Source organism: Mandrillus leucophaeus, unplaced genomic scaffold, assembly GCF_000951045.1.
Source record: "Mandrillus leucophaeus isolate KB7577 unplaced genomic scaffold, Mleu.le_1.0 Scaffold49, whole genome shotgun sequence".
NCBI lineage: Eukaryota > Metazoa > Chordata > Mammalia > Primates > Cercopithecidae > Mandrillus > Mandrillus leucophaeus.
Window position 1 is genome coordinate 5,568,587 of NW_012105253.1, and position 25,510 is coordinate 5,594,096.

A 25,510-nucleotide genomic window follows, 5' to 3' on the forward strand; every position below is an offset into this window, starting at 1 on the left:
GGGCATCTAAGTTGATTCCATGTCTGTGCTATTGTGAATAGTGCTTCAGTGAATGTGCAAGTGCATGTGTATTTTTGACAGAACAATTTGCTTTCTCTGGGATAAATGCCTAAGAATGCGATTGTTAGGTTGTCTTGTAGTTCTATCTTTAGTTTTGTTTTTTTTTTTTTTTTTTTTGGACAAGGTGTCGGTGTCACTCAGTTGCCCAGACTGGAGTACAGTGGCAAGATCCTGGCTCCCTGCAACCTCCACCTCCTGGGCTCAAGCAATCCTCCCACCTCATCCTCCAGGAGCTGGGACTACAGGTACATGCCAACATGCCCCGCTAATTCTTTGAGAAATATCCACACTGCTTTCCACAGTAGCTGAACTAATTTACATTCCCACGAGCAGTGTATAAACATTCCTTATTCTCTGCAACCCCACGAGCATCTGTTTTATTTGACTTTTTAATTAGCCATTCTGACTGGTGTGAGATAGTATTTCATTGTGGTTTTGATTTGCATGTCTCTAGTGATTAGTGATGTTGAGCATTTTTCATATGCTTGCTGGTTGCACACATGTCTTCTTTAAAAACTATCTATTCATGTCCTTTGCCCACCTTTTAATAAGGTTGTTTTTTGCTCGTTAATGTGTTTAAGTTCCTTATAGATTCTGGGTATTAGACCTCTGTCAAATACATGGTTTGCAAATATTTTCTCCCTTTCTGGTGGTTGTCTGTTTACTCTGTTGATAGTTTATTTTGCTGTTCAGAAACTCTTTAGTTTAATTAGGTCCCATTTGTGAATTTTTGTTGCAATGGCTTTTGGGGTGGGCTTCATGAAATCTTTGCCATGGTCTATGCCCAGCATGGTATTTCCAAAATTATCTTCCAGAGTTTCTATACATTTAGATTTTACATTTAAAAGGCTTAAGTTTCTAAAGTGATTTTCTCAGATGTATGATATTAAAAAGGGAGGTAGAAAATAATAGTCACTCAATTGATGAGATATTCTGTAACTGGCAGTATCTGTAAAGAACTTTATCTCTTCTTGATTTAAGTGGACATTTTAATGTGTTTTTAAGCCTCTAAACTTTGAGCATTTCTGACCAAATGAAATAAAATACAAAGTAAAACACATTATTATATTTGATTCAGAAAGAAACTTATAATTCACACTTTTGTTGATAAGGAGGCCAGAACAGAAGCAGCAAGAGGTAGGGATAATCAAAATATCAGAATGTTTAAGTTTGTCTCACAGATAACTTGCATCTAAATAATGTAAGAGTCTTCCCCAAACTTATGAAATATTTCCAAATATTTCAAAAGAGTGAGATGATCTTACTTGCCTTCAGATAAAGAGAATAAATATGTCCCTGCCTAGTACAAGAACTAGTTCTGTTGCTTATATAATGCAATAACTTCAAATTCTCAAAATCTGAATTTCTTAGTGATTCTAATGATTTTCATAGTTATGTTTAACTTTCCAATCAAAAGAGCTCAATTTTAGAACAGTGGTAAATATTTTAGAAAATTGGAGTGTTGATTCATGTTTTCTTTCATTTTGTTCATTGCTACTTATTATTTATGTAGAGCAAATGTGCTCTTTGTCTTCTGTTTTGGGAAGATACGTTGGTCTTGAATTCAGATTATAATAACGAGTAAAATATTTCAAAACCATATTCTAAATAATCACTGTGACACTTTGTTTAAAATCGTCTTTATGTATATCCACTCGGCTTCAGCTACACAGGCTATGTGTTGGAAAGAACTTTTGGATCTTCAGTGTGCAGCACTGGATCTCAAAACCCCAGAATAGAGCCAGATAAATCACTTTCACTCCATAAATATTTTCTGAATAAATGGAAGAATTTGTAGTAATTGGCTCCTAGTTGGTTTGGTCAAACCATCAGATTAAGTCGTAGCTCTAAAATAGATGTCTAATTTTCTGTTGTCCCCTGAGTTCTTAGTCCTTGTGCTCACCCTGATATTCTGACTTTTGAATCCATCACTTCAGAATCGGGAGTCCTAAATTACCTTTTAAACATTTCATGGAAATTAAAGGATCTTATGCTTTCTACTTTCATAAACAATATTTGTTTATTACCTAGGGACAAAGTAGGTACAATCCATTCAGAATCGATGCTTTGAGGAAAGTTTAATAAAGACACTATGTACAGAGGTGAGGATGGTGTTTAGGAAATCCATATAGAAGAGAACAGTGCAAGATGCTGGGGCTAATAACAGAGAAGTGCCATTACCACCCTTCAGCCTGAAAGGCCAAGGGAGGGGAAGTTACTGGACTCAGATTGCAGGGCACGTGGTTAGCCTCTTGTAGGAGGACAAAGACAAGTTGTGGTGGGCGACCCCAACTAAAAACTAGAAGATACGTTTTAGTTATGGCTAAGGAGTATATTAATGCAATGCGTACAGATCAGCCTCCCAGAATCCATGGAGCAGAATGGAGAATGTAGTGGATCAGGAGGGGCTGGAGAAAGACACTCAGCATGCTTTGCTACACAATGTGGGAGTCCATATGTAAGGACTCCGCCTAATGACTGATGATAAAGTAGCTTATTGTGCTTCCCATACTAAGCCAACCACTTACCTGAACACATATCTCTCTATTGCTCCCTTCAACTGTATGTTCTAGTTCTATGTAATTCATTAATGAGAACTCTGTAATTTGCTACAGTCCTTAGCTCTAGCCTGTCTCTTCAATCTGACTTTTTCTTGCAGGTCTGATTTTCCTTTGAATCAAAAAAAATGTTACTGACTCTTGAGACAGTTCATGTAAGAAATATGATTAGAGCTCTTGGGAGTGAATAAGGAAAATTGAAAACACTGCTTTTCTATAGGAAACATCAGCTTTCATATTCAGTAATTTAATTTGAAAACCTCAAGCAGCTTCATCAGAATTTATCCTAAAATATTTCTGAAGATGACTTTGATTGCTCACCCTCCTCCCTCCACCACATACACAAAATAGAAGGAAAGAATTTAATTTTAGCAAGTTGGATTCTATCTAACATATCAGATCTTGATGATTCATAAATTATTTTGAAAAGTGGATATAGTAGCCATTTGAATGGGCATGCTATTTTGAAGTAAATAAAAAAACTAAAACCACTGTATCTCATGGCTGGCCCCAACCAACCCCATGGGAAAAATGTAGCCAACTAGTCTGAACTGACGTGACCCCAAGTAGCATTTGTTTACCTTGGGACAATATTCTGAAATTAACTGAGAGTAACTTCTGAAAGACTTGCCTTATAAACTCCACCTCATTAGGATTGGAAGATACAACAACCTCTACTATAAGCACATATGAACTCTATTTTTGGTCCCTTAATTTTCTACTGCCTGATTGTGCGCTTTTAAATATGAGAAAACAAGCCAGGCATAGTGCCATGTGCCTATAGTCACAGCTATTTGGGAGGCTGAGGCAGGAAGATCACTTGAGCCCAAGAGTTTGAGACCAGTCTGGGCAACATAGTGAGACAATGTCTCTAAAATTAAAATTAAAAAAATATGAGAGAACAATTTGTTCCTTATGTGCAGGAAATCAAAATGATACAGGCCAAGTCATTTAACTTCTAAATCGAATATCCCTTATCTGAAAAAGGTGATAATAGCATCCACCTTATAGGGTAGGTGTAAGGATTAGCTTGGGTGAAATGTGTGACGTTCACTGTATAAATTGGTAGGCACTTTATGAAGGGGCATTTTGTTCTACTAACAATAGTTTCTATGGTTTTGCTTGAGATTAGTAAGACTAGTTCTGTTTAAAGACTAATGTCACAGTATCTTACCATCTAATAGAAATTTCAAAAAGCTCTATAACTGTAAGAGGCTCAGGAGGGTTTAAAAAAGGGGGAAACTCAGGCCCAGACTTAAGTTGCCTCTGTGTGCCCAAGAAGCAGAGCTCCCTGGTCAAGTCTCCAAGGTGGAAGTTTCCTTTAATGTAGGATTGAGAACTGGACAAACACTTCTCACTGGGGACTGCAGGTCTTGGGGATAAAGGACAGGGCATTGGTGGAAAAGAAGGGCTGGGAGAAGAGACCCTTTTTTCTGTGACCCATCCCGGCCTTGCCCTCGAATTCTTCAGGCCCCGAGCTTTCTCAGACACCTGTCATATTTATGGACCAGACACTGGAGGAGCATCAAGCACAGCCTGTCTGGGTGCAGCTTCTTCAGCTGTCTGGATGCACCATAGAAACTATTTGTTTGCCAAAGTCCCAGGCATTTCAGGAGGCATCACTTGGGTCACCCTGAAAAGCCCCTGGGGGGGTTGCAATCCTGGAAAATATTTCAACTAGCTGCTTGAGCTGGATGTACAAAGATATTAGCTATAAAATAATGTTGTAATGTTGTGTGATACTTCAACTGTACAATAATATTGTCACTTATCATAAATGTACCATGGTTTTATTAACAATAAAACCATAAATAGAAATAACAATGAAAAGAAATATATTAGTGAGGTGTTAATATAGGAATATATACTGTACATATGTATTGCATTATATAAGTATATTTTATATTATATGTAAATATACGTTACATATACATATATATTATACATATATAGGTATATACACATTCCCCAGAGGTTTAGACCGAGGAAACCAGGTCAAGCTGCTTCTCAGGGGCTTCCTGTATAATTAACCACTTTTAGATTTGAGTCTTGGCTGTTCCACAAGCGTCTGTGACCTTGGGCAATCACTTGATCTCAGAGAGCTTCGAGTTCCTCATCTATAAAATGAGTAAAAAACTTCTCATATGATTAACACCAGGTCTAAAAAAATAGAATGTAAAATGAGCTAGAACAGTGTCAGATATCAATAACCTTATTACTGTAATTTACGTGACTATTCAAGCAAAACACTAAAATGATTTGAGCAATGTCTCAAAAGAAAAGAATAATTATATTCTATCTGGAGTGTTTCATAGTTAATTCTCTTTACTGAGGAAATGGTCTCAAGTTTCCAGAAGTCTCACTTATTTCAGAAAAGCACCGGTTTACAGGACACTTAGGACTCTGCAAAGTGAAGGCTAAAAGCTCTGGAATCTTTAGTCTCTATTACAGTTTTCCACGACAGTAAGTGTTATACATATAAAACCTTGAGTACTCCTCTTTGTCAGGCACTCTGCTAGGAGCTTTTCAAACTCTAATTACTTCTAATCCTCAAATTAGTGCTTATATAAAATATATATGTATATATATAATTTATATATATATAATGTATAAGAAAAAATGTTAGTGAGAGAAGAGTGATCATGTATAAAGCACTGTCTTTGGTGAACAAATGTAGATGTGGTCTTTGTACTTTCAAAGCATATATTCCATAGGTGGAGACAAAAATTTAGTCAAATAATCTGTCATGCATAAATAAAATTTCAGCTATGAAAATGGCTATGGGAGCTATAGTGGGAGATTTGATATAGTTAGAATACTCAGGAAGATGTCCAAGAAAGTCTCATCCTGGATCTGAGATGCAAAGGATACTTAGGAGTTATCCAGGTAATGAGGGGTGAGGAGAGCTTTCCAGGCAAAGTATGATTAAGTGCATGTGCAAAGGTCCTTTGGTAGGGGGTGCATGATGAGGACAGGTGTGGCTTGTGCCAATGTGTCAAGCGCTATGCAATCACATGGGAGTGTGGTGAGAGGTGAGGATGGAGAGGAAGGAGGGGCTATGCCATGAAGTGCTCCTAGGCCAGATAAAGGATTCTGGACTGTGGCAAAGAAGGGAATCACCCGCAGATTTGAAGCAGATTTGCCTTCTGAAAACACTGCTCTGGTTTCAGTATAGAAGACATATGGGATGGGGTCAGAGCTGATGTGGTAAAATCAGTTAAGCTACCCGTGCTGTGTAGAGGTATTAATGGAAATGGGAGAAGTTCATAGATTTGACAGATTTGATATTTATGAGGTAAAATTGGGAGAACTGGAGGTATAATTAGAGGGGAAAATCAAAGGTAGTGCTTTGGTTTCCATTTTGTGCAACTGAATAGAAGGTGGGTTGGGAAATAGCAGAATGGGGCCAATTTTGTGGGTGAAATCAGGAAGATAGCCTTGAACATGTTGAGGCTGAGAAAGGTGTGAGAAATCCATGAGGGGTGCTCAGGTGGGTAGACAATAGTCTATACAGTGCTGGTGTTCAATGGAGAAGCCAGGGATGGAGGCAAGATTTATGTTCTCTCATATTTAAGATGATAATAAAAGCTGAGGCTATAGATAAGATCACATCAGGAGAGAATAATGAAATGAGACAGAGGCCAGCGTGAAGCATCAAGGAGGCTGAACTGCTGATTTCCAGGGAGGCTGAATCAAAGTCTTTGTGACCATCACAGAGTCTATAGAGAGCATCTGCTCTTGAAAGTGGGAATAAGTGATAAATAAAGTTGTAACCAACCTCAAGACTCAAAGAATCTAAATTTATCATAAACTTGAATGCACAAATACTTCTGAATGAATTCTTCCTAGGGCTGGAATTGCTACTACCTCATTGACAAGAACACAGTCAGTGCCAAGCCAAGTCACCATGGTACTTCTTGACCTCTGTACACTTGCGAGCATTTGATATGAGTTTTTGTGGGTGTTGACTTGCTTCTTGTTTGGAGAGAGAAAAACCATATTGGATAGATGTCTTAAAATCAATTCTTTGCGGGAAGTATACAAAAAGAGGAATGCTTCCTGGCACATCCAGTTCACTAAGTACTGATCTAGAAACCAGGCAAACCTGGAGTCCATCTATCCGACACTTTAGGAATGCCAGAAATGTAGAACAGTTGGTAGAAAGAGTACTCCTGAGCAATTTTCATCTGGTAGATAGAGAAAGCAAAATGAAAAGTCTTTAAGGGCAGAGGCAGAGCTCCCGCTAATTTGAATTGAAATTAGTACTTAATCAAGTGAGGAACTTGCACTAATTGACATTCTTTCTTAAAGAGTAGTCAGGAGTACGCAGAGTCTGATTTCCAAGATACTCACAGAGATATTCTAAACACGACAAATCATTTGATAAGGGGAGATACAGTGGTTTTTGTTTGTATTTTTTTTTTCCTTTTTGTGGAGAACAGGCTCTCACCATGTTGCCCAGGCAGGTCTCCATCTCCTGGGTTCAAGCTATCTTCTCACCTCTGCCTCCCTAAGTAGTGGGATTACAGGCATGAGCCATAATGCCTGGTCATGATGAATCATTGTCTTTTTTAAAAAAGCAAAATATTTTATTGTTGTATTTGTTGTATTTTCTGACTGGCGCAAGGATTCATTTAGGGATATAGTTTGGCAAAAACACATCCAAGGACACGGCATGTAAATATTATTCTTCAACTCTTTCTGAGACTTGGCACCACTGTTTCCTCAGCACTGAATTTGGAAGTTGAAATGTCTTTGTATATACGCATCATCAACACTTGAGCCAATACTCCTTTGGTATGTTGAGTATTTTCCATTGGTACATACCTCACCTCATTCCCTGTATTTGCAAGTCATTTTCCATTAAATTCCTAGTACTGTTTCTTTAAACATGTTCTTTCTCTTTTATAAATAAAACATATAATATGTATATAATTATACACACTTGTATAAATACATGAACTTGATAGTAAAACTAACTATATGTGTATAGTTACATATAATTTCCAATCCAATTTTTTATATAAATTTGGATTATCTTTAAAGAGCCTGTCAAAAATTATCCTTATACCATTTGTAGAATATAAAATATCTTTTTAAAAGAACACTGACATTTTTCAATTTTTCTAGTATGTAAATTTTCAATCTTAAATAACCTATGTGATTTGGAATTCACATACATTTAAATAGCTGTATTTTATTACAGAATTGTTGTTGTTGTTGTTGTTGTTGTTGTTGTTGTTGAGATGGAGTCTCTCTCTGTCACCCAGGTTGGAGTGCAGTGGCGCGATCTTTGCTCTGCCTCCCGGGTTCACGCCATTCTCCTGCCTCAGCCTCCCAAGTGGCTGGGACTACAGGCGCCCACCACCTCGCCTGCCTAATTTTTTGTATTTTTAGTAGAGATGGGGTTTCCCCATGTTAGCCAGGATGGTCTCAATCTCCTGACCTTGTGATCCACCCTTCTCTGCCTCCCAAAGTGCTGGGATTACAGGCGTGAGCCACTGCGCCCGGCCCAGAATGTTTTAAAGAGTAGGATTCTATACTATGTGTGTATTTCTCTCAAGTGAATGCTATATACCTTACTCATAAAAAAGTAAAGCAGTGGAAACAAATAAGAAAGATAACAGGTTCCTTTGTCATTCAAATTTTTAGAAATCATTATAGCTAATGTAACAGTATAATCCTAATTTGTCATTTACATGAAGTATTTCACCTGTACATGGCCAAGAAATACTGTTTGTTAGAATTTGCTTCCAAATAGGTATGCATACATGAAACATAAATTTAGATGCCATTTTCATCATGTCTGAAACTTTTAATAATTTTATTTTCATTCATTTCTCCCAAGTTTGTGATAGGATAGAGTTCCTCATACACTCTGTACCCAACAGAGGGCTCGATAGACTTTCATTTCTTGATTTAGGACAAATAACTAATGATGACTCGTTCCCAGCTGCTGATTGTGCATGCCAAGGTCTGCATTAAAGCAGCACAGTCTAGGTTACTTCAGAGGGTGGCCATGGGACAGTGTCCACCACTCTGTGAACAAACTTTTAGAGCCCCCATGAGACCACAGAGGCAATTGCTGCATATTGTTCACAAATAGTTACAAATGGCAATCATTAAGTACATAGAATTGCTTTTCCATTGTATATTTTTGCACTTTGCCCATATTTTTCTGTTTTTTTTTTTTTTTTTTTTTTTTTTTTTTGATATTTAGCGTATGTGTCGTTATCAGCAGTTTTCTTGTAGAGCCATGTACCACTTAACAATGTTTGGTCAAGGACAAACTGCATCTAAGATGGTGTCCACATATGAGTATTCCATTCCATAAGATTATAATACTGTAATTTTACTGTACTTTTGTATGTTTTTGTGTATTTAGATACAGAAATACCACTGTTTTGCAACTACCTACAGTATGCAGTACAGTTGCTTGCTGTACAGGTTTGTAGTCTAGGCTACGATATACAATAGGCTATACCATATAGCCTAGGTGTGTAGTAGGCTGTGATGGTTAATCCTGCGTGTCAACTTGACTGGATTGAAGAAATCAAAGTATTAATTCTGGGCATGTCTATGAGGGTGTTGCCAAGATAGATTAACATTTGAGTCAGTGGACTGGGGAAGGCAGATCCACCCTTAATCAGGTGAGTACAATCTAATCAGTTGCCAGTGAATGTGAAAAATGTGAAAAATGAGATGGGCCTAGCCTCCCAGCCTGCATCCTTTTCCCCTGCTGGATGCTTCCTGCCCTCAAATATTGGACTCCAAGTTCTTCAGTTTTGGGACTCAGACTGGCTCTCCTTGCTCTTCAGCTTGCAGACAGCTTACTGTGAGACCTTATAATCATCTAATTTAAGACATAATAAACTCCCTTTATATATATATATTTAAATACCTATACATATCTTTATATATGTATGTATGTATGTATCTATCTATCTATCTATCTAGTTCTGTCCCTCTAAGAGAACACTGACTAATACGTAGGCTATATCATATAGATTTGTGTATTTATACCCTAGGATGATCACACAACAACAAAATTGCCTAAAGAAACATTTCTCAGAATGCATCCCTGTTGTTAAAATATGCATGACTGTATTTTTTAAAAAAATTGGTTTTGCTTTCTGAAGTAGCAGTGTCAACTACAACACAAATTAAAAGCAATCCTTAGAAAAATAGCAATTTTTGTGTTTGCCTCTCAAAACATTTATAAAAATTACCTTTAAAACGTTTTAAAAGATAAAAAAAAATACTAAAAAGAGATGAAGTAGACATAAGAAAAAACCATAATAAATAGACATAAGAAAACATAAATAAATAATAATAGCGGTTCAATAAAAGAAATTCTGTTAAACTTTTATTAATCATTTGAGAGAGTTGAGGGATAATTTATTTTCTTTTCTCACTGGGACTTCATATTTTATCATTCCTGTTTCATTCTAAATTTTATTCCTTATGGATTTTTTTCTGCTTAAATACAAACTTGTTCAGGTTATATTTTCCATGCAGGTTAAGTTACCCAGTAGGACTGAGAAAAAAAGGAAATTATATTGTTCAACCACTTAATATCTGATGTTTAAATTACTTTCATTTACTTCTTTATTAATAATTTTTAAAAGTGAGATACCAAGAAAATAATAATAATCAGATTGTTAATCTTACTTTTCCTGCATGATGGAAGATGCATACATGACTTTCTTGTTTATTAACTCAGGACACAAGACATTTTGACCATTTGATCATGTGTTGCATATTCATGGTAAGCTTCATTTCTAAATTTCTATCAATTCCATAAGTACAAAGAGCTATATGCCTAAAAAAAGTCTGAGAGGGATTTTTGAAAGAAATATGCGGAGAAAGTATCACTGTTTCCTTTACTCAGCACTCTAGATAATTATGCTGACATTTAAAGCACCATCTTTTATAGTAGCGCAGTGCTTGAGGACACCCATTGTGAAGATATGAATTTGTGGATATGTTTTGTATGTGTTCTGACGTATTTCTCTGATTTAAACATGTTTTCTCACCATTACCCCATGTAATCACTGGTATGCGATGAAGAGATGCCCTGCAGACAACTGGAAGGCTGTTGGTGGCAGACAGAGAGCTAAAACTCACTCATATGATTCTAACAGAGTTAGAAAACTGTGCAGTGAAGTGACCATAGAGCAAAGAGAAGCAAATAGAATTTTTTCTTCAACACCACTCAGCTGAACTCTAGAGTTCCATGGCCTACTCTAGTAATATTCCAAATGCTTTTGGAAGTAGTAGAAAGGTTATGCCTCTGGGAACTGTCAAGATAGACAGGATGAGACCTGTGTGTGTTTGTATGCATGTATATGTGTGTATTTGTATGGGCATATGTGTGTTTCTGTACCTGAGTATGTATGGTTGTGTATGTTTCCTTGTGTGTGTATGTGTTTGTTAAGGAGAGAGAGGTTGATGGACTACTTCTTAAATGCAAATAATTTTTACTTGCCAGTAATTCTAAACAACATTGTAGCAGAATGATTCTTTCTTAATACTCCTATGAAAAGAAAAAGAATGTGTTTAAATGCAGTCTCTGGAAAAATACATGATGTAGATCATCATAGAAAAATATATGCTTAAAATATATACTGTAGTGGAGATATCACAGACAGAAGTCAAGCATCTATTGTATTTGTCTTTAAACTTTGATATGTGCTGTGGCTTGAGTATGGTTTGTCCCCACCAAAACTCATATTGAGACTTGGTCCCAAGTGTAGCAGTGTTGAGAGGTGGTGGGACCTGTAAGAGATATTTGTGTCATCAGGGGTCCCCCTTTCTGAAGGGATTAATGCCCTTTTGCTAGAGAGAGTGCATTCTTGCAGGTCTAGGTTAATTACCACAAAAGTAGGTCATTATAAAGTGAGATTGTCCCTTTTATTTTGCCTCTTTTGCACAGGCTTCCACCATGTAATTGCATCCACTATGTTAGAATGTAGCACGAGGCCCTAACCAGGTGCAGCAGCCCTATGTTGAACTTTCCAGCCTCCAGAACCATAAGCCAAATAAACTTCTTTTCCTTACAAATTGCCCAGTCTCAAGTATTCTGTTATATCAACAGAAAACAAAGTAAGACATTATTCTAATGGTACTTCAAGTAAATTTATCATTATGGTTAGTTTTAATCCCTGGTGTTAAAAGCATGGCACTAAAAGCTTCCCAAGAGAGAAAATATTGGAAACATGTTATGAGGTAGAAAATGCTTTCTTAATGATAGCAAGATGTTTTGATGTTTCAATATTTGCAATCATCTAGTCAGGAATAGCATTTGGCATTTCATCAATATAGAATTCAATTCAGGTTCTCAAAAATGAAATGAGAACACTTCACTGGAACAATATAAAACTAACAGGAGTTGATAGAAAACTCAAATATTTTTATTTTTCTAGAAATGACTTTGGTATAGACAAAGACACCAATTCACAAGGTGAATTGTTATAGGTAAAATTTAGAAAGCAAATGGACATAAAATTGTGCCTTAAAATTTGAAGAGAACTCAAATTAATTTAAAAATGACTACCACTGCATGACTTGGTATCTAAAAACTGTAATAGTAATCCTTTAAATGTTCAGTATGTATACTTTTTATATTAAAATGTAAACATCTCCTGGAATTGCATGTCCAGTGTCAACTAATCATAACTGTATTAGGTAACTACAGATTTGTGCTAATGGATCAATGCAAATGTTCTCAGAAATGTGGGTAGTCGAGAGGAAAACAAGGAAAGGAAGAGGATTTCTATTGAGAAAATATAGGCCACTTAGAAAAAAGAAAAAAAGAAACTACCCACTTAAAATTTCATGGGGAAACTTCTAATATTATACTATACTTCATTAAACATTTCTGGAATTTAATGTATGGGATATTGTATTGGACCCAAATTGGAAAGAGTGGTTTCTTAAAATATGATGCTTACAGAAATTTTACCTTGTCAGAATGAAAAACATTCTGAAGGTCATCCTTTTCTCCCAGTATGATTATTTTTTATTCCACTAAAATCAGTTAATTTGGAAGAGAGTGAAACTGTATGAGAAAGGGTTGGTTGCAACCTCATCAAGTAATCAGACACTAGATCAACACAGCTGTTGGAACAGTACCAGCTGGGAAGATTCTAGTCAGAAGCAGCATGTCAGGGGCATAGGCGAATAAAGCATTGTTGTCACATTGAGTGATACCAGAAAGTTATTAATTTTTTCCTGTAAGGGATATTTAAAATCTGCCCTGCTCTTAAAGATCATAAAACAGTTTAATCTTAATATGGGATTTTGGCTGTTCTTAAATCTCTTCCTTCAAATGCAAATACTATTTTCTTTGAAAATTGAGCATATAAAATCAACTTTTGTTACTCAGAAGCAACATATACCATATTGCATATTAAGAGTTTGTGTATAATATATTTATTTGCATACAGAAATATGTATTTCTATTGTACATTTTATTATTTTATTTATAGAATATATATATTTTTTTAGCACATAGCATATTCCAGGAAGATACATTAAATATGCGCACATTTCATGCTACAGCGTGCACCCTTTAAGAGAAGCATTTTTAAGAGGCATGGTATTGAATATACATGCTGAGAATACACTTTGCACAATTTCATCCAGCTTTGGGTGCTTTCCTAAACTATTTGCAACACCGGTACTATGGTTGTTGAAAGGGATATTATCAAATTGGGGAGAGGGAGGAAACTATCAATGAACTAAGTAGGAGAAAATAAAAACAGACTGCATTGCTGAGTAATTGTTGCCATCATTTTGAATTCCCATCTCTCCCGGTGTCAGATCTTCAGGATCAAAAAAGCAGTGGATGAACAAAGAGCAGGAGCATGTTGGACATCCAACTTGTACATTTCAAACCAGAAGGCGTACCCCTTGTGGCTTCTCATATTGATTACTGTGCCCTAATACTTGGGAGCTGGCATTAAATTAATGATGAACTGGTAAAAGGGAAATTCATTGCTTGTTTCCAAGAAATGAACAGATATTTTCCGTATTCTTAATCTCCTCTTCTTATAAGATCACTCTGGGCTAGCTACATTATTGCTATGAAGAGAGAAAAAACAAAGACCTTACAGATATTCACCTTTCCAGTAAATGCAAAGAAGATAAATGATATTGTTTCTGAAAGAGGCTCTTAATATTTTTTGAAAAGAAAAATAGCAGCTTCAGTAGAAACTGACCATATCAACTGCAAATATTTTGATGGCCAACTACTTCTACCTCAATTGACTAGATCTGTGGCAATCATAATTGAGCAATATGATGCTGGAAAAAAGATGTGCTGTATGCATAGTCTGGTGATTTTTGATATGTAGATGTGGCCTGAGTTCCCAATCTGTGACTGACACATACACCAGACTCAAAAGAAAAGTGTTTCTGATACATGATTGGTGAGTATTACCTTTTTCTAACTGGTGAGCAACCTGCATTGATATTCTAAAAATAATGCAGGATTATTTTCCCACTAATAAGAGGCAAGCTTTAGAAATCCCTTAAAGTAGGCAAGAGTTTCTTAACCTTGGCACCGTTGACATTTTGAGCCAAATAATATTTGTTTAAAGGGGGTGGGGGAAAATGTCCTATGCATTATAGGCTATTTAGCAGAATTCCTGGCCTCTGCGCACTCGATACCGATAGCATTCCTTCCAGGGTGGCAACCAAAAATGTCTTTTCACATTGCTACGTGTCCCCTGTCGGGGAGAGGGGAATTGTCTCTGTTTGAGCGCCACTGAAATAGACAAATCCAGCAGTGGTTAATAAAAATCCTTGAATATAATCTCCATATCTCTCCAATCATCTATCATTTTCAGTATTCCTTCCATTTTCTGATCTGTTTGACAGAGTTTCCGTGGTGGCAGTCTATCTTCAATTTCTTTCTTTAACGTGGCAGTTTCTCTTTCAATGAGGTTGCAGTGGCTGTGGCAAGGATCAATAACAGAGGGAAGAAAAGGAAGGATACAATGGCAGCAGAGACTAAAAGACAACTTGACTCATGGTGATTTGGATTGTTAGAGCAAACAAAAACAGACCCTGAATCCTGAATCCTTGATGCCAAAGGGTTCTTCCCAGCTAAAGCCGAATCTACATCATAATGATACAATAAATTAAAAAGGGAAATATTTGGCTAGTCAATTCTCTGGGTTTCAGAAAGTCAAGGAGCCCACTGGCTTGATGGTATTTCCATTCATTTGATTCATTTATTTGAAGAAACAATATGAAAATAAATACGAATTTAAAATGTAAAAGTGCATGTTGAAGTAACTGTAGGTAAGGGAATCTATATAAATGAATGCTTTAAATATGGAAGATTATTTGGGGGGTAATGACTGAAGTTAATTAGACAGGAAATTGTTTTTACGAAGGGTAAGTCAAATATAAATACTGCTTCTAACTAACTTACAACTTTTTCGTTTTTTTTCCTCATGCTTTTTTTCCTTCTTAACTCTCCAAATTGTTGAGGTGGCATCAATGAGGCTAATTATACAAAATAACTCTTTTAAATGCTTGGATCTAATATTGACAAATTTATCATCTAATTAACATTATTATTACTGGAGAAGATACCATAAATCTAAAATCCAAAATATGAAATTTGAAGATGCATTTATCATTTGATTTCTATAGATTGAGCCATTTTTAGAAAATCTCATTGGAAAACTACAGCAAATAGTGTAAGAAAAATATAAAGGATAAAAATAACTAGTTACATGTGAATCCGTATAATCCTAATTCTATATTTATTTAGATGACCAAATAAAAAATCTCTACGTGGCAAGATTCTATATAATGCCACCACTTAGATAATAGTTCCTGACATGATTATTATGGTCTGGAATTAGATGGTGAGAGGTGGTATGGCAACAGCCACCTACATCCTTCTGTCAGATTCTGTGAGCTCATTTGGCCTCTATTTAGTTAGCCACTACATTTCTGTCACAAAGATTACTATAATTCTACTGATAAGGGAATTTTGAAGTTAAATAATGTTAGGGAGAATTGACAATTTGAGGAATATGGAATATGTAATTATTTCAGTAATAGTTTTTAAAATATCTTTTTTTCCCCTTTCACGGGGTCATAGGATAATTGCTGACAACCTCACTTGATTATAATTTGAATATCATCCTTTAGCAGGCATTGGATAGAAGGTCCTATTCTCTAGGGACTGACCCAGAAATCATTGGTGCTACGCGAGTATGTTAATCCTCTTTAGGATTCCAAATAAATAAAACAGCATTCCTTTCTGCTGACAAAGTCAGGAGTTCATTTTCTATAAGTTAACATTTCATACAGGGGTTGAAATAGAATGTCCTAAACTTCTATTTTTTAATCTTTAAATTCACCTGACTTTAATAAACTTGCTGTAACTAAATCGTCCATTATTTAATTTGATGAAACCTCAACTTCAAAATGACGTTGGTTTCTTAAACAGGTTTATGTTTTAGGTAGGATATTCTGTTGAAATAAAAGGCTATTTAGGAGAAAATCAGATTGGTTTTAACATTTCGCATATAGGCTCATAAGTGCACTAAATCCTTATAGGCCTTGATATCCCCCAACGAATGCAAAGGACACACTGAGGAGGGGTGAAATGTCCATTTTCATGGCTGTCTCTGGCTAGATTTAGTGAAAGTCCTGTAGGTTTTGCCTATAAACCATATAGAACAGGGATGTATAAAATAATGGCATAACAAGAAGAAAAATGGTGTGACCTAGTTGGGGTTTTTGTTTGCTTGCTTTCTTTTCATGGTGGGAAAAAGAAAGGCAAAAAATAAGCATTTATTACATTGCAATCGTCTAAATAGGACTGTAAAATAATAAAATATGCTTAACACTCTGGAGACAATTTCTGCATCCTTCTTTGATTTTCTTTCTTTATGTCCCCATTGTATAGTGCCTATTTCTTTATGTTTAAGTCTCCATGTTTACCTTGTGACTGTGGCTTTTCCTTCTCTTAAGGACACATGAGAACAACAACAACAAAAGAAACAAAAAAGGAACAAGGTTATTCCTCTTATGCAGAGACTGATAAAATTGTAGATTCAGAAGCCCTTCTTCAAGAGAGTATGAGAAAGAGTATATAGTTTCGTAAATCCACAATCCCAACATGTTTCTTTCATTGTCTCATTGCTCCTAATACTGGAAGTTTATAAGGTGCAATGTTTGCAAACTGGAGCCTAGGCCTGATAAGTGTGTCACTGCTGGGCTCCTGAATTGCACGTTTTATAATCAGACTATAAAGTGCAGTGGCAGAGATTTTAAAACTAGGAGCTCTGTTATCCCTTTTATTCTTCTCAGGCTCCCCTTGCCCACCTTCTATCTTTTTCCAAGATGTTTTACCTTGTAGCGCCTATGTTCTTATAATGACACATGAGAAGGTGTTTAAAGGTCTTCTTGAAGGTGGCATTACAAAGTGCATAGCAGGCAGGGTTGATAGTGCTGTTGATGTAACAAAGCCAGTAACCGATTGTCCACACAGTGTTGGGGATGCAAGTTGCACAAAAGGTGTTAATGAGCACCATGACATTGTATGGGGCCCAAGTGATGATGAAAGCCAACAGAATAGCCAAGATTGTCCTGGTGACTTTCTTTTCTCGGGAAGGAGGAGGCTTCTTTTTTGCAGGCTGCTTAGTCATCTTCACAATCTTGCGGGCTACAATGTTCTGCTTTTCATCTCCATTCTGACCTGAAGACCCCACTACCTCCACGGTGGTATTAGTTGGGGTACATGAGTCACTTTTGGGGGTCTTGGTGCCAATTTTGATGCATGTTTGCTTAGAGTTCTCATCTTTGGAATGGCCCAGGGAAGTGGAAACTGTGTTTTCATCCTGAGTTATTTCGTCATCTCTCATATTAGAGGCAACAGCACTGACTGAGGTGGAGTCATTGGAGCTCTCTTTCTCCTCTCCCTGAACACAGTTTTCAGTCACAGGATCTCTGGGGGCTTTGCCATTCTGGATTTTGTTGTGCTCCAGGCCATCGTCACTGCTGGGCATGTTGTTATTGTTTGGCTTCACTATCCTTCCTTGTACCAGACTTGGAGAAACGGGGTCTTGGTTGGCCACAGGCTCCTTCTTTTCCTTCTTTATCCTGCTCTTGCTGGCTCGGGATATGTGCCAATATAGCACAGTCATGATGATCACTGGCAAATAGAATGCTGCAATGGCCGTACCAAAGGTGACAGCAGCATTGGAAAAAAACTGAATGTAGCACTCCCCATCCTTCACAGTTCTCACCCCTACAATGAACTGCCAGAATAGAATGGCTGGAGCCCAGAGGATGAAAGAGAGGACCCAGGCAGCTGCAATCATCATACCTGCCATTTTTGTGGTCCGCTTGACTGGGTAGGTCAGAGGTTTTGTGACACAGAAGTACCTGTCAAAGCTGATGATGAGCAGATTCATAACTGAGGCATTGCTGACCACATAGTCCAGGGCTAGCCAAAGGTCACACACCACAGGTCCCAAAGGCCAGTAACCTATCACAGTGTAGAGGGTGTACAAGTTCATGGAGAAAACACCTATGATAAGGTCAGCACAGGCCAAGCTGAACAAAAAGTAATTGTTGACGGTCTGGAGGTGGCGGTTGACTTTAATGGAAACCATGACTAGAATGTTCCCGATAATGGTCACCAAACTGAGGGATCCAGCCACCAGGACAATAAACACCACTTCAAATGTCTTATAAGGACTGGTAAGAGCCAGGCTATTGTTAGAGGAGTTTGTTGAGTTATTCATTTTGTGTTCTCTAATCAGTAGCCAAGTAGCAAGTAAACATTTAAACCTGCAAGGAAATAGAATAAAATTAACAAACATAATATAAACATTGCTTTAAAATACATAATGTTGTTCCTTTTAAACCACATTATTTTCTCCCAATTCTCCTTTCTCCTGCATGATTGTTGTGTCTACCTGCCTCAGTTCCCCATATAAAAAGCAAGACCTTTAAATGGAGGATTCAAAAGGACCTTTCAGGCTGGCAATGAACTTGAAGTCCAATAATGTTTTGAATATGTCCTTATCCAGATATGAGTATCTGTCTATCTAGCGGTCTACTATGTATCTCATCAATCAATGAAACTTAGCATAATACTGATAAATTGAATTAAATAAACCAAAATTACAAGCAACACTTTCTAAAACATCAAGAGATTCCTGGAATAGACATAAAAATTAGTAAACTAGTGAGAGGACACAATTATAGAAGAAAGCATAGAATGTACAATATTGAATGTGTGACTTTTATAGTTAACAGTGCCTTCCTCATGGAAACTCTAAGCCTTTTTCACAGTAATACTGAGGATGGTGAAAATAAAGATAATGTAATAATAATTTATTAGCCAATATACTCTCCCTAGATGAGAATTATTTTCCTCTGGCCTCTATTTTATTTTATACTTGTAATCAGTATTACATAGTCAGCATTTCTGATATTCCATATCTTACAAAAGAATATTTGCTTATTAAATGCATATTGAACTGAATAAGCCAAAATTATGCATAAAACTTTCCAAAGCATAAAGAAATTTCTGGAATAGACATACAAATTAATACATCAATAAGAAGACAGAATTTTGGGAGAAAGTACCACTTTTCTGAATGTTTTATTTTTCAAACTACTATCAAATCTATTATCTTACTATTCTTTCTGGCAAACTTTTGTTTCGTAGAAGGAACTAAGGCTCAGAAAGATGAAATCCCAGTTTATTCAATCATTCATTCTTTCACTTTGAGCTCACATATCTATTGAGCAGCTTCTCTTAATTAGGTGTTCTGGACATTCAATGACGATTAAAACAAGGTCTCTGCCTGGTGGCAGACATGTGTTGATAAAGAAGCGATTACTAAACCTGAGTGCACTTCTTCTTTCCCTATCCTGTTGTGTGTAGGTAAATACATAATCATCATTTTTGAGATAATATTATTGAAGTCTGATGACAATTGAGTGATCTTTCATAAGGGAAAATGAATATTGGGGATTTAGAAAAGAAAGTTAAGACTTCTTCAAAGAGGTATGACACATTTCTGGAGAAACAGCATCTGAAGGAGAAACTAGCCCAAGTTTCACCTCTTTTTGAAAAAATTGTTGTGAGCTGTCAGAAAAAAAAAATTGTTGAGAAATTACAATTTCAGAATATTGATTAGTTTGGATGCTATTAATTACAAGGTAATGGGCAGTGGTTTGCCCTTGAAATCCATGTAGAAAATAATTTGGTAAGCAACTTCATAACACAAATAACATTTAAACAAATAATTTATTCTACTTTGGAAAGTCAATTGTCTTCCAGTACTTTATTTGACAAAACTCAAATAATGAGATTAGGCCTTAAGAAAAGAAGACCCAAAATTCAGAACGCAGAAAGGAAAATATATGTAACTATTGCATATTCCTTTTTTTTGCATAGAGCAAAAAAGTCAAAATAACAATTGAGAAACAATATTTCTAAATTGCACAATAGAAAATTATCCATTGTCTTTAATATAATACAGTTTTGGCAAAAACGGAAAGATGAAAGACGAGTAATCTAAAACATTGATGTAGTAGTTCAATCAAAGAAAAATTAAACATTAATGACTTTTAAACATATGAAATGATACTCAACCCCACAGTTTAAAGATGCAAATCCAAACTGTGAAAAACATTTTTCCATCCGTAGTATTAATGGTAGTATTGAATACTTTCGGTGGGACTAGTGGGATAATCACCATGAAGGACAATTTATCTGTATCTATAGAACTTTAAATCTATATAAAAATTTATTAAGAAACACTTGTCTCAGGAATGCCACATCTAGGAATGTGTCTTTCAGATATAGTCATAAAAATGTACAAAGAGGTCTACTCAAGTATATCCACTCAGAAATGTTTTTATAGCAAAAAATCCCTAGAAATATTAAAACTATTCATTGACAAGGGATTGGTTAAATATGTTGTGGAATACTCTTACAATGGAATATTATGCAGCTATTAAAACAGGCAGATATTTGTGTCCTGGCATTGCTGTGGAAAGTTATATAGTTAGAAGATGACATAATCATAGTGAGACATAGATTATTATAGAATATAATTTTATTTAAGCAAAAAGGTGATTATATATAATATTACATATGTATGTATTATATGCCTGCAGCTCATTGGGAAATATTGAAGAGCTTAGTCAGGGAAATGATGCTAATGGAATGCAACTTAGATCAGTTGAATTATTTTAATCAGGTTTCTCTTTGACAATTCTTTTTTGCAATTAATCATACAATTGTGTATTCATGGTAATTTATTTGAACAAAAACATTTTATTATCCCAGTTCTTATTCCAACAACTTCTTAATAGCTCAGTCAACTATAAGATCAGAATTGTGACTTGCTTACAAGCATCTTTTTCTCTGTTTGTTAGATAAATTCATGGACAGTTTGGAGTCGAGCTATATGTGTATCTGTTTCATGAAATGTTTATATTAATCCACTTAGTTTGAAAAATACCGAAAATGTATGTATTGGCTCTGCATTTTAATTATTTATTCATAATTTTCATAAAGCACAGGACTTATATTCTAGTTTTTAAAAGATTTTTGATAATTTCCTCTGGAGAATAATGAATAACACTTAACGTTGAAAAGTAGGGATTTGAAATCAACTGGTTTGATGAGGATCTAAATTGCTAAAGTCCAAAATTCCTAAAATTAAAATCCTGAAAGATTAGAATCCTGAATGTTGAAATCCTGAAAGCTGAATTCTGGAAGAGGGATTGGCATTTCGCTTGTGTGCAGGATAGTCACATCACGTTGCCTGCATCGTGTTACGTGGAACTTTGTTACTGTTTTTATTTGGAAATAACATATAGTTTGAGGAGATGTACATGATCACTAGGCTGACAAGTGGTGGACTTGTGAACTTAATTTTAGGTGTCAATTTGGCAGAATTAAGGAATACCTAGAAAGCTGATGAAATATTAATTCAGATGTGTCTGTGAGGATGTTTCCAGAGGCAATTCGTATTTGAGTGTGAGTAGACTAGATGGGGAATGTTGCCCTCAGTGTTGGAGTGCAACATCCAATTGGCCAGAGCCCAGTGAGAACAATTTCAGAAGGTGACTTGATCTCTCTCTGAAACTGTGGTAGACTTTTCTTCTGTGGTCTTGGACATCAGAATTCCAGGCAGACCAGGCTTCGAACTCCAGGACTTACACCAGCAACCCTAGGGTGTTGAGGCTTTCGGCCTCAGTCTAGGACTTACACCATCCTCTTCCCTGGTTCTGAGGCGTTTGAACTTAGCCTGAACCATGCATCCTGGGGTCTCAGGCTTGTGGATGGCTTGTCATGGGACTTCTCAGCCACCATAAACACGTGAGTCAGTTCTCCTAATAAATCCCCTCATATATATATATGTGTGTGTGTGTGTGTGTGTGTCTCTCTATATATAAATATATGTATACATATAAATATATGTATATATTGTGTACATATACACATATAAATATATATGTGTACATATATACACAATATATACACATATTTTTATATATGTATATATATTTATATACACATATATACACAATATATACACATATATATACATAATGTGTATGTGTATATATGTGTATATATTGTGTATATATAATGTATTATGTATATATACATAATGTGTATGTGTATATATGTGTATGTATTGTGTATATATAATGTATTATGTATATATATGTGTATATATTGTGTATATATGTGTATATAAATATATATATTATATATACACATATATGTATATACATATATGTACACATATGTATGTGTATATATATTTGCATGTGTCTATACATATACACACACATGCACATATCCTATTGGTTCTGTCTCTCTGGATATTCTAACTAATACAGATTTGGTGTTGGAGAAGTTGAATATCATGCTTTAAATATATATATCTCACTTAACATTAAGAATTATATAAAATGTATGGAACAGGTTCTATCATCCCCTTTACGTGATAAAGGAAACTGATGTTGCACAAATGGTTAAAGCAACTTATTCTTGATTACAATCACAAAGCTAATGAGTAAATAATCTACGACTAAAACCAACATCCTTAGCTTGCAGTTATACACACTTGCTCTGTTTCCCTTCCCCTTTGAAGAATTATACTCTCTCCAGTAATGCGTAGAATTGTTAGGCAGCAGGACAGTGATGAACTACACTCAGAAGTTGCTACTTTAGGACATTTGGTTTCCAGTAAACTGGAATTCTTAGGTGGAACACAATAAATTTATGTAATGTTAACAAACTTAGTTGCTATTACAGTCTCTGAAATTTTAGAGTTATAATATTTGCTTGATTATACTAATACGGTATGTAAAAGTGGAAAGCATTTTTCTTAGAAGCAATCGCAAGCAGTGGAAGGCTGTCATTTCTTTCTGTCAGCATAATGCACAGGCTGTGTAGAATTGCTCCTCTTCCTCTAAAGAAAGCAGTTTCCTCCTGCAAACTGCACATTGATTCTACTCTTTAAATTTCCGTAAAAGTTTTTAGTTCTGGTGTGGCATCATAGGGTGGTGTTAAAGCAATAAAAGTTGATGAAATAACATAATCACATGAGACTACACAATGAAGATGACCTTCAAGAACTCAGCATCTTAAGACGGCAAGTGTATAGCAATAACCCATTTGATATTTTACTGTCTTGTTTATGACTAAGGCCTGGAATACTATGGAAACTTATAAGACAATGTTTCTGCCCTCAGTTTCTTCACTACTTGACTTCCTATACATGTCAGGGAAGACAGAACCACAGTTTAACATCTTCCTTGAAAAGGTGTGGGTGCTAATCTTTGCTCTTAATTATTAGCTGTGTGACTCTGAGCATGTCGTTTAAATTTCATGAACCTCAATTTTCTTTTTTCTCTAACAGGAATAATAATAACCTTCTTTTTCTTTCAGAGTTGTAGTAAGGATGAAAGTGAGATAATGTCTCTAAACTATGATCTATTAGTAGTAAGTATTAAACAAACGCTGTTAATGTTAAAATTTGACAAGTGAGTATAGAATTATCACCTTTCTTAAGAGTGAACAGAAAATTATGTGTATGTGTATGTGTGTGTATCAGCTGTCTTAAGAGTGGGAAGGTGTGGGGCGCAGGGTTAGAGGTAGCACTAAATTGTCATTATCAATGATATTAAATTGTCGATAACATTAAATTATCAATACTACCACTGGTAATGATAATCCGCATGTCTTGAGCATAATTACTCTCCAAAACAACTCCTGAAGTGATTAGGATGTTTATTATAGTCCTTTTATAAATGTTGAACTGAATATCAAATAATTAAGCTACTTGAGATTCAAACCGAGGGCACCGAACTCTAGACTCTACTATGAATACTTAGTCTTTGGCAGAGGAACAGTCTCATGTGGCTGCTACTGCTCACTTACACATTTCTCCTTCTGACCTGACATGACTAAGTCGTACACCTCGACATCAAGTTGGGACCTTGGTTTAGAAAACAGAGTGAGAATCATTGTGTCCAGGACAATACTGGGGCTTTGGGTAGGAGATGTTCACAATAGGCTAGGGAGTTAATAAGTAGGGTTCTGCACATGAAAATATGTGACATTTAAGATTCAAAAAATTGTCTTAAAATTAATCATCATAAAACATATCACCATGTGAATTAATGAATAGATTCCCATGTAAGTATCCACATCAATGGACAAAACAAAAGTTCTAAATATTGACAGTGACAGATTTTTCTGAATTGTTACAGAGAGAATTAATATAATTAAAAAATAAACTCTGATATACATTTAGATCCAAGTGGAGAATTAAATAAAAAACAAATGAAATTTTCTTCACACACTGCTGAGGTCAGGCAGGATGCCTGATGTATGATGAATGCTTTTGTAGGTGAATTTTTAATGTATTAAGCTAATAATGAATTATCAATACATAAGTAATCTGAGTGCTGGGATTTTTACGTGTTATTTTATTTAATTCTCACAATAGCCCTGAAAAAAATGACTATTATCTTTTCCAGTTGTACGGATGATAATTATAACAGACTCAGCAAGTGGCTGTGATTCAAATTTAGGTATATCTGACTCCTGGGACCATGTTATTTCCACTATATTACACAGTGGCATAAAACCTGCCCCATTATATACATTTTCTAGAAGAAATAGAAAACTCAAGGAAAAAAAAATGAATCCATGGTTGATAACAGCTGAAATCCAGTGACAGAAAAGACATGTAATTTTATAAAAAAATTTCAGAAAAAGAAGGAAGTTTGGAAATTAAGAGGAATTCATGTAACGTTTAATTTATAATTGTTTCTATTTCTTTAACTTTTGTTTTAAAAATGTAGTCTCAGCATACATGTTTCTTGTAGATTTTTTAATTCTGCTGCTATTTGAGCACATTATCAAAAAATAGCAGAGTTCTTTGGGCATTTCTTGCCCATCTTTCAACCATGAAAATCTTAAAAGTAGCATATTCACTTAGCAAGTAACAGTGATAAGATAATGAGCCTTATCAGTGTTGGCTCAAATGATCAAAACTGATAGAGTAGTGATAAGGCCCATGTTAGGCCCATGTTAGCCTTCAAATTTTGTATATGAGGGCTAAACACCATAGTATGTCTTTAAGAGAATTACAAGTTTACTTCAATAATATTATGTTTAGATACATAGCTTTCAGTACAAATTATTGTTATAGAAAACATAAAAAATATAATGATCATGTAATATGGCAGCAATTCTGGAAAATATCAGAGTATCATTGGAAACAAGGGTTCACCTACTGAGGAGCCAGTGGATGGTAGTAAAGGATACTTAAGTATTATCTCTTCCCCACTTTAAGAATGAGATGTGG

General features: G+C 35.6%; 1 protein-coding gene across 6 annotated transcripts in view; it reads right to left on the reverse strand.

Annotated features, from left to right (window-relative positions):
- Nucleotides 1-13,029: 13,029 nt before the first annotated feature.
- Nucleotides 13,030-25,510, reverse strand: part of CHRM2 (cholinergic receptor, muscarinic 2) — a 155,979-nt gene continuing 143,498 nt past the window's right edge. For 5 of the 6 annotated variants that reach the window (XM_011995489.1, XM_011995494.1, XM_011995491.1 and 2 more), the window contains one exon: nucleotides 15,434-18,443. In XM_011995489.1, coding sequence (XP_011850879.1) covers nucleotides 16,997-18,397 — 1,401 coding nt within the window. In that variant the 5' untranslated portion in view covers nucleotides 18,398-18,443 and the 3' untranslated portion in view covers nucleotides 15,434-16,996. Of the gene's footprint in view, nucleotides 18,444-25,510 lie in introns of all 6 variants that reach the window. The other variant, XM_011995488.1, reaches the window with a different exon arrangement.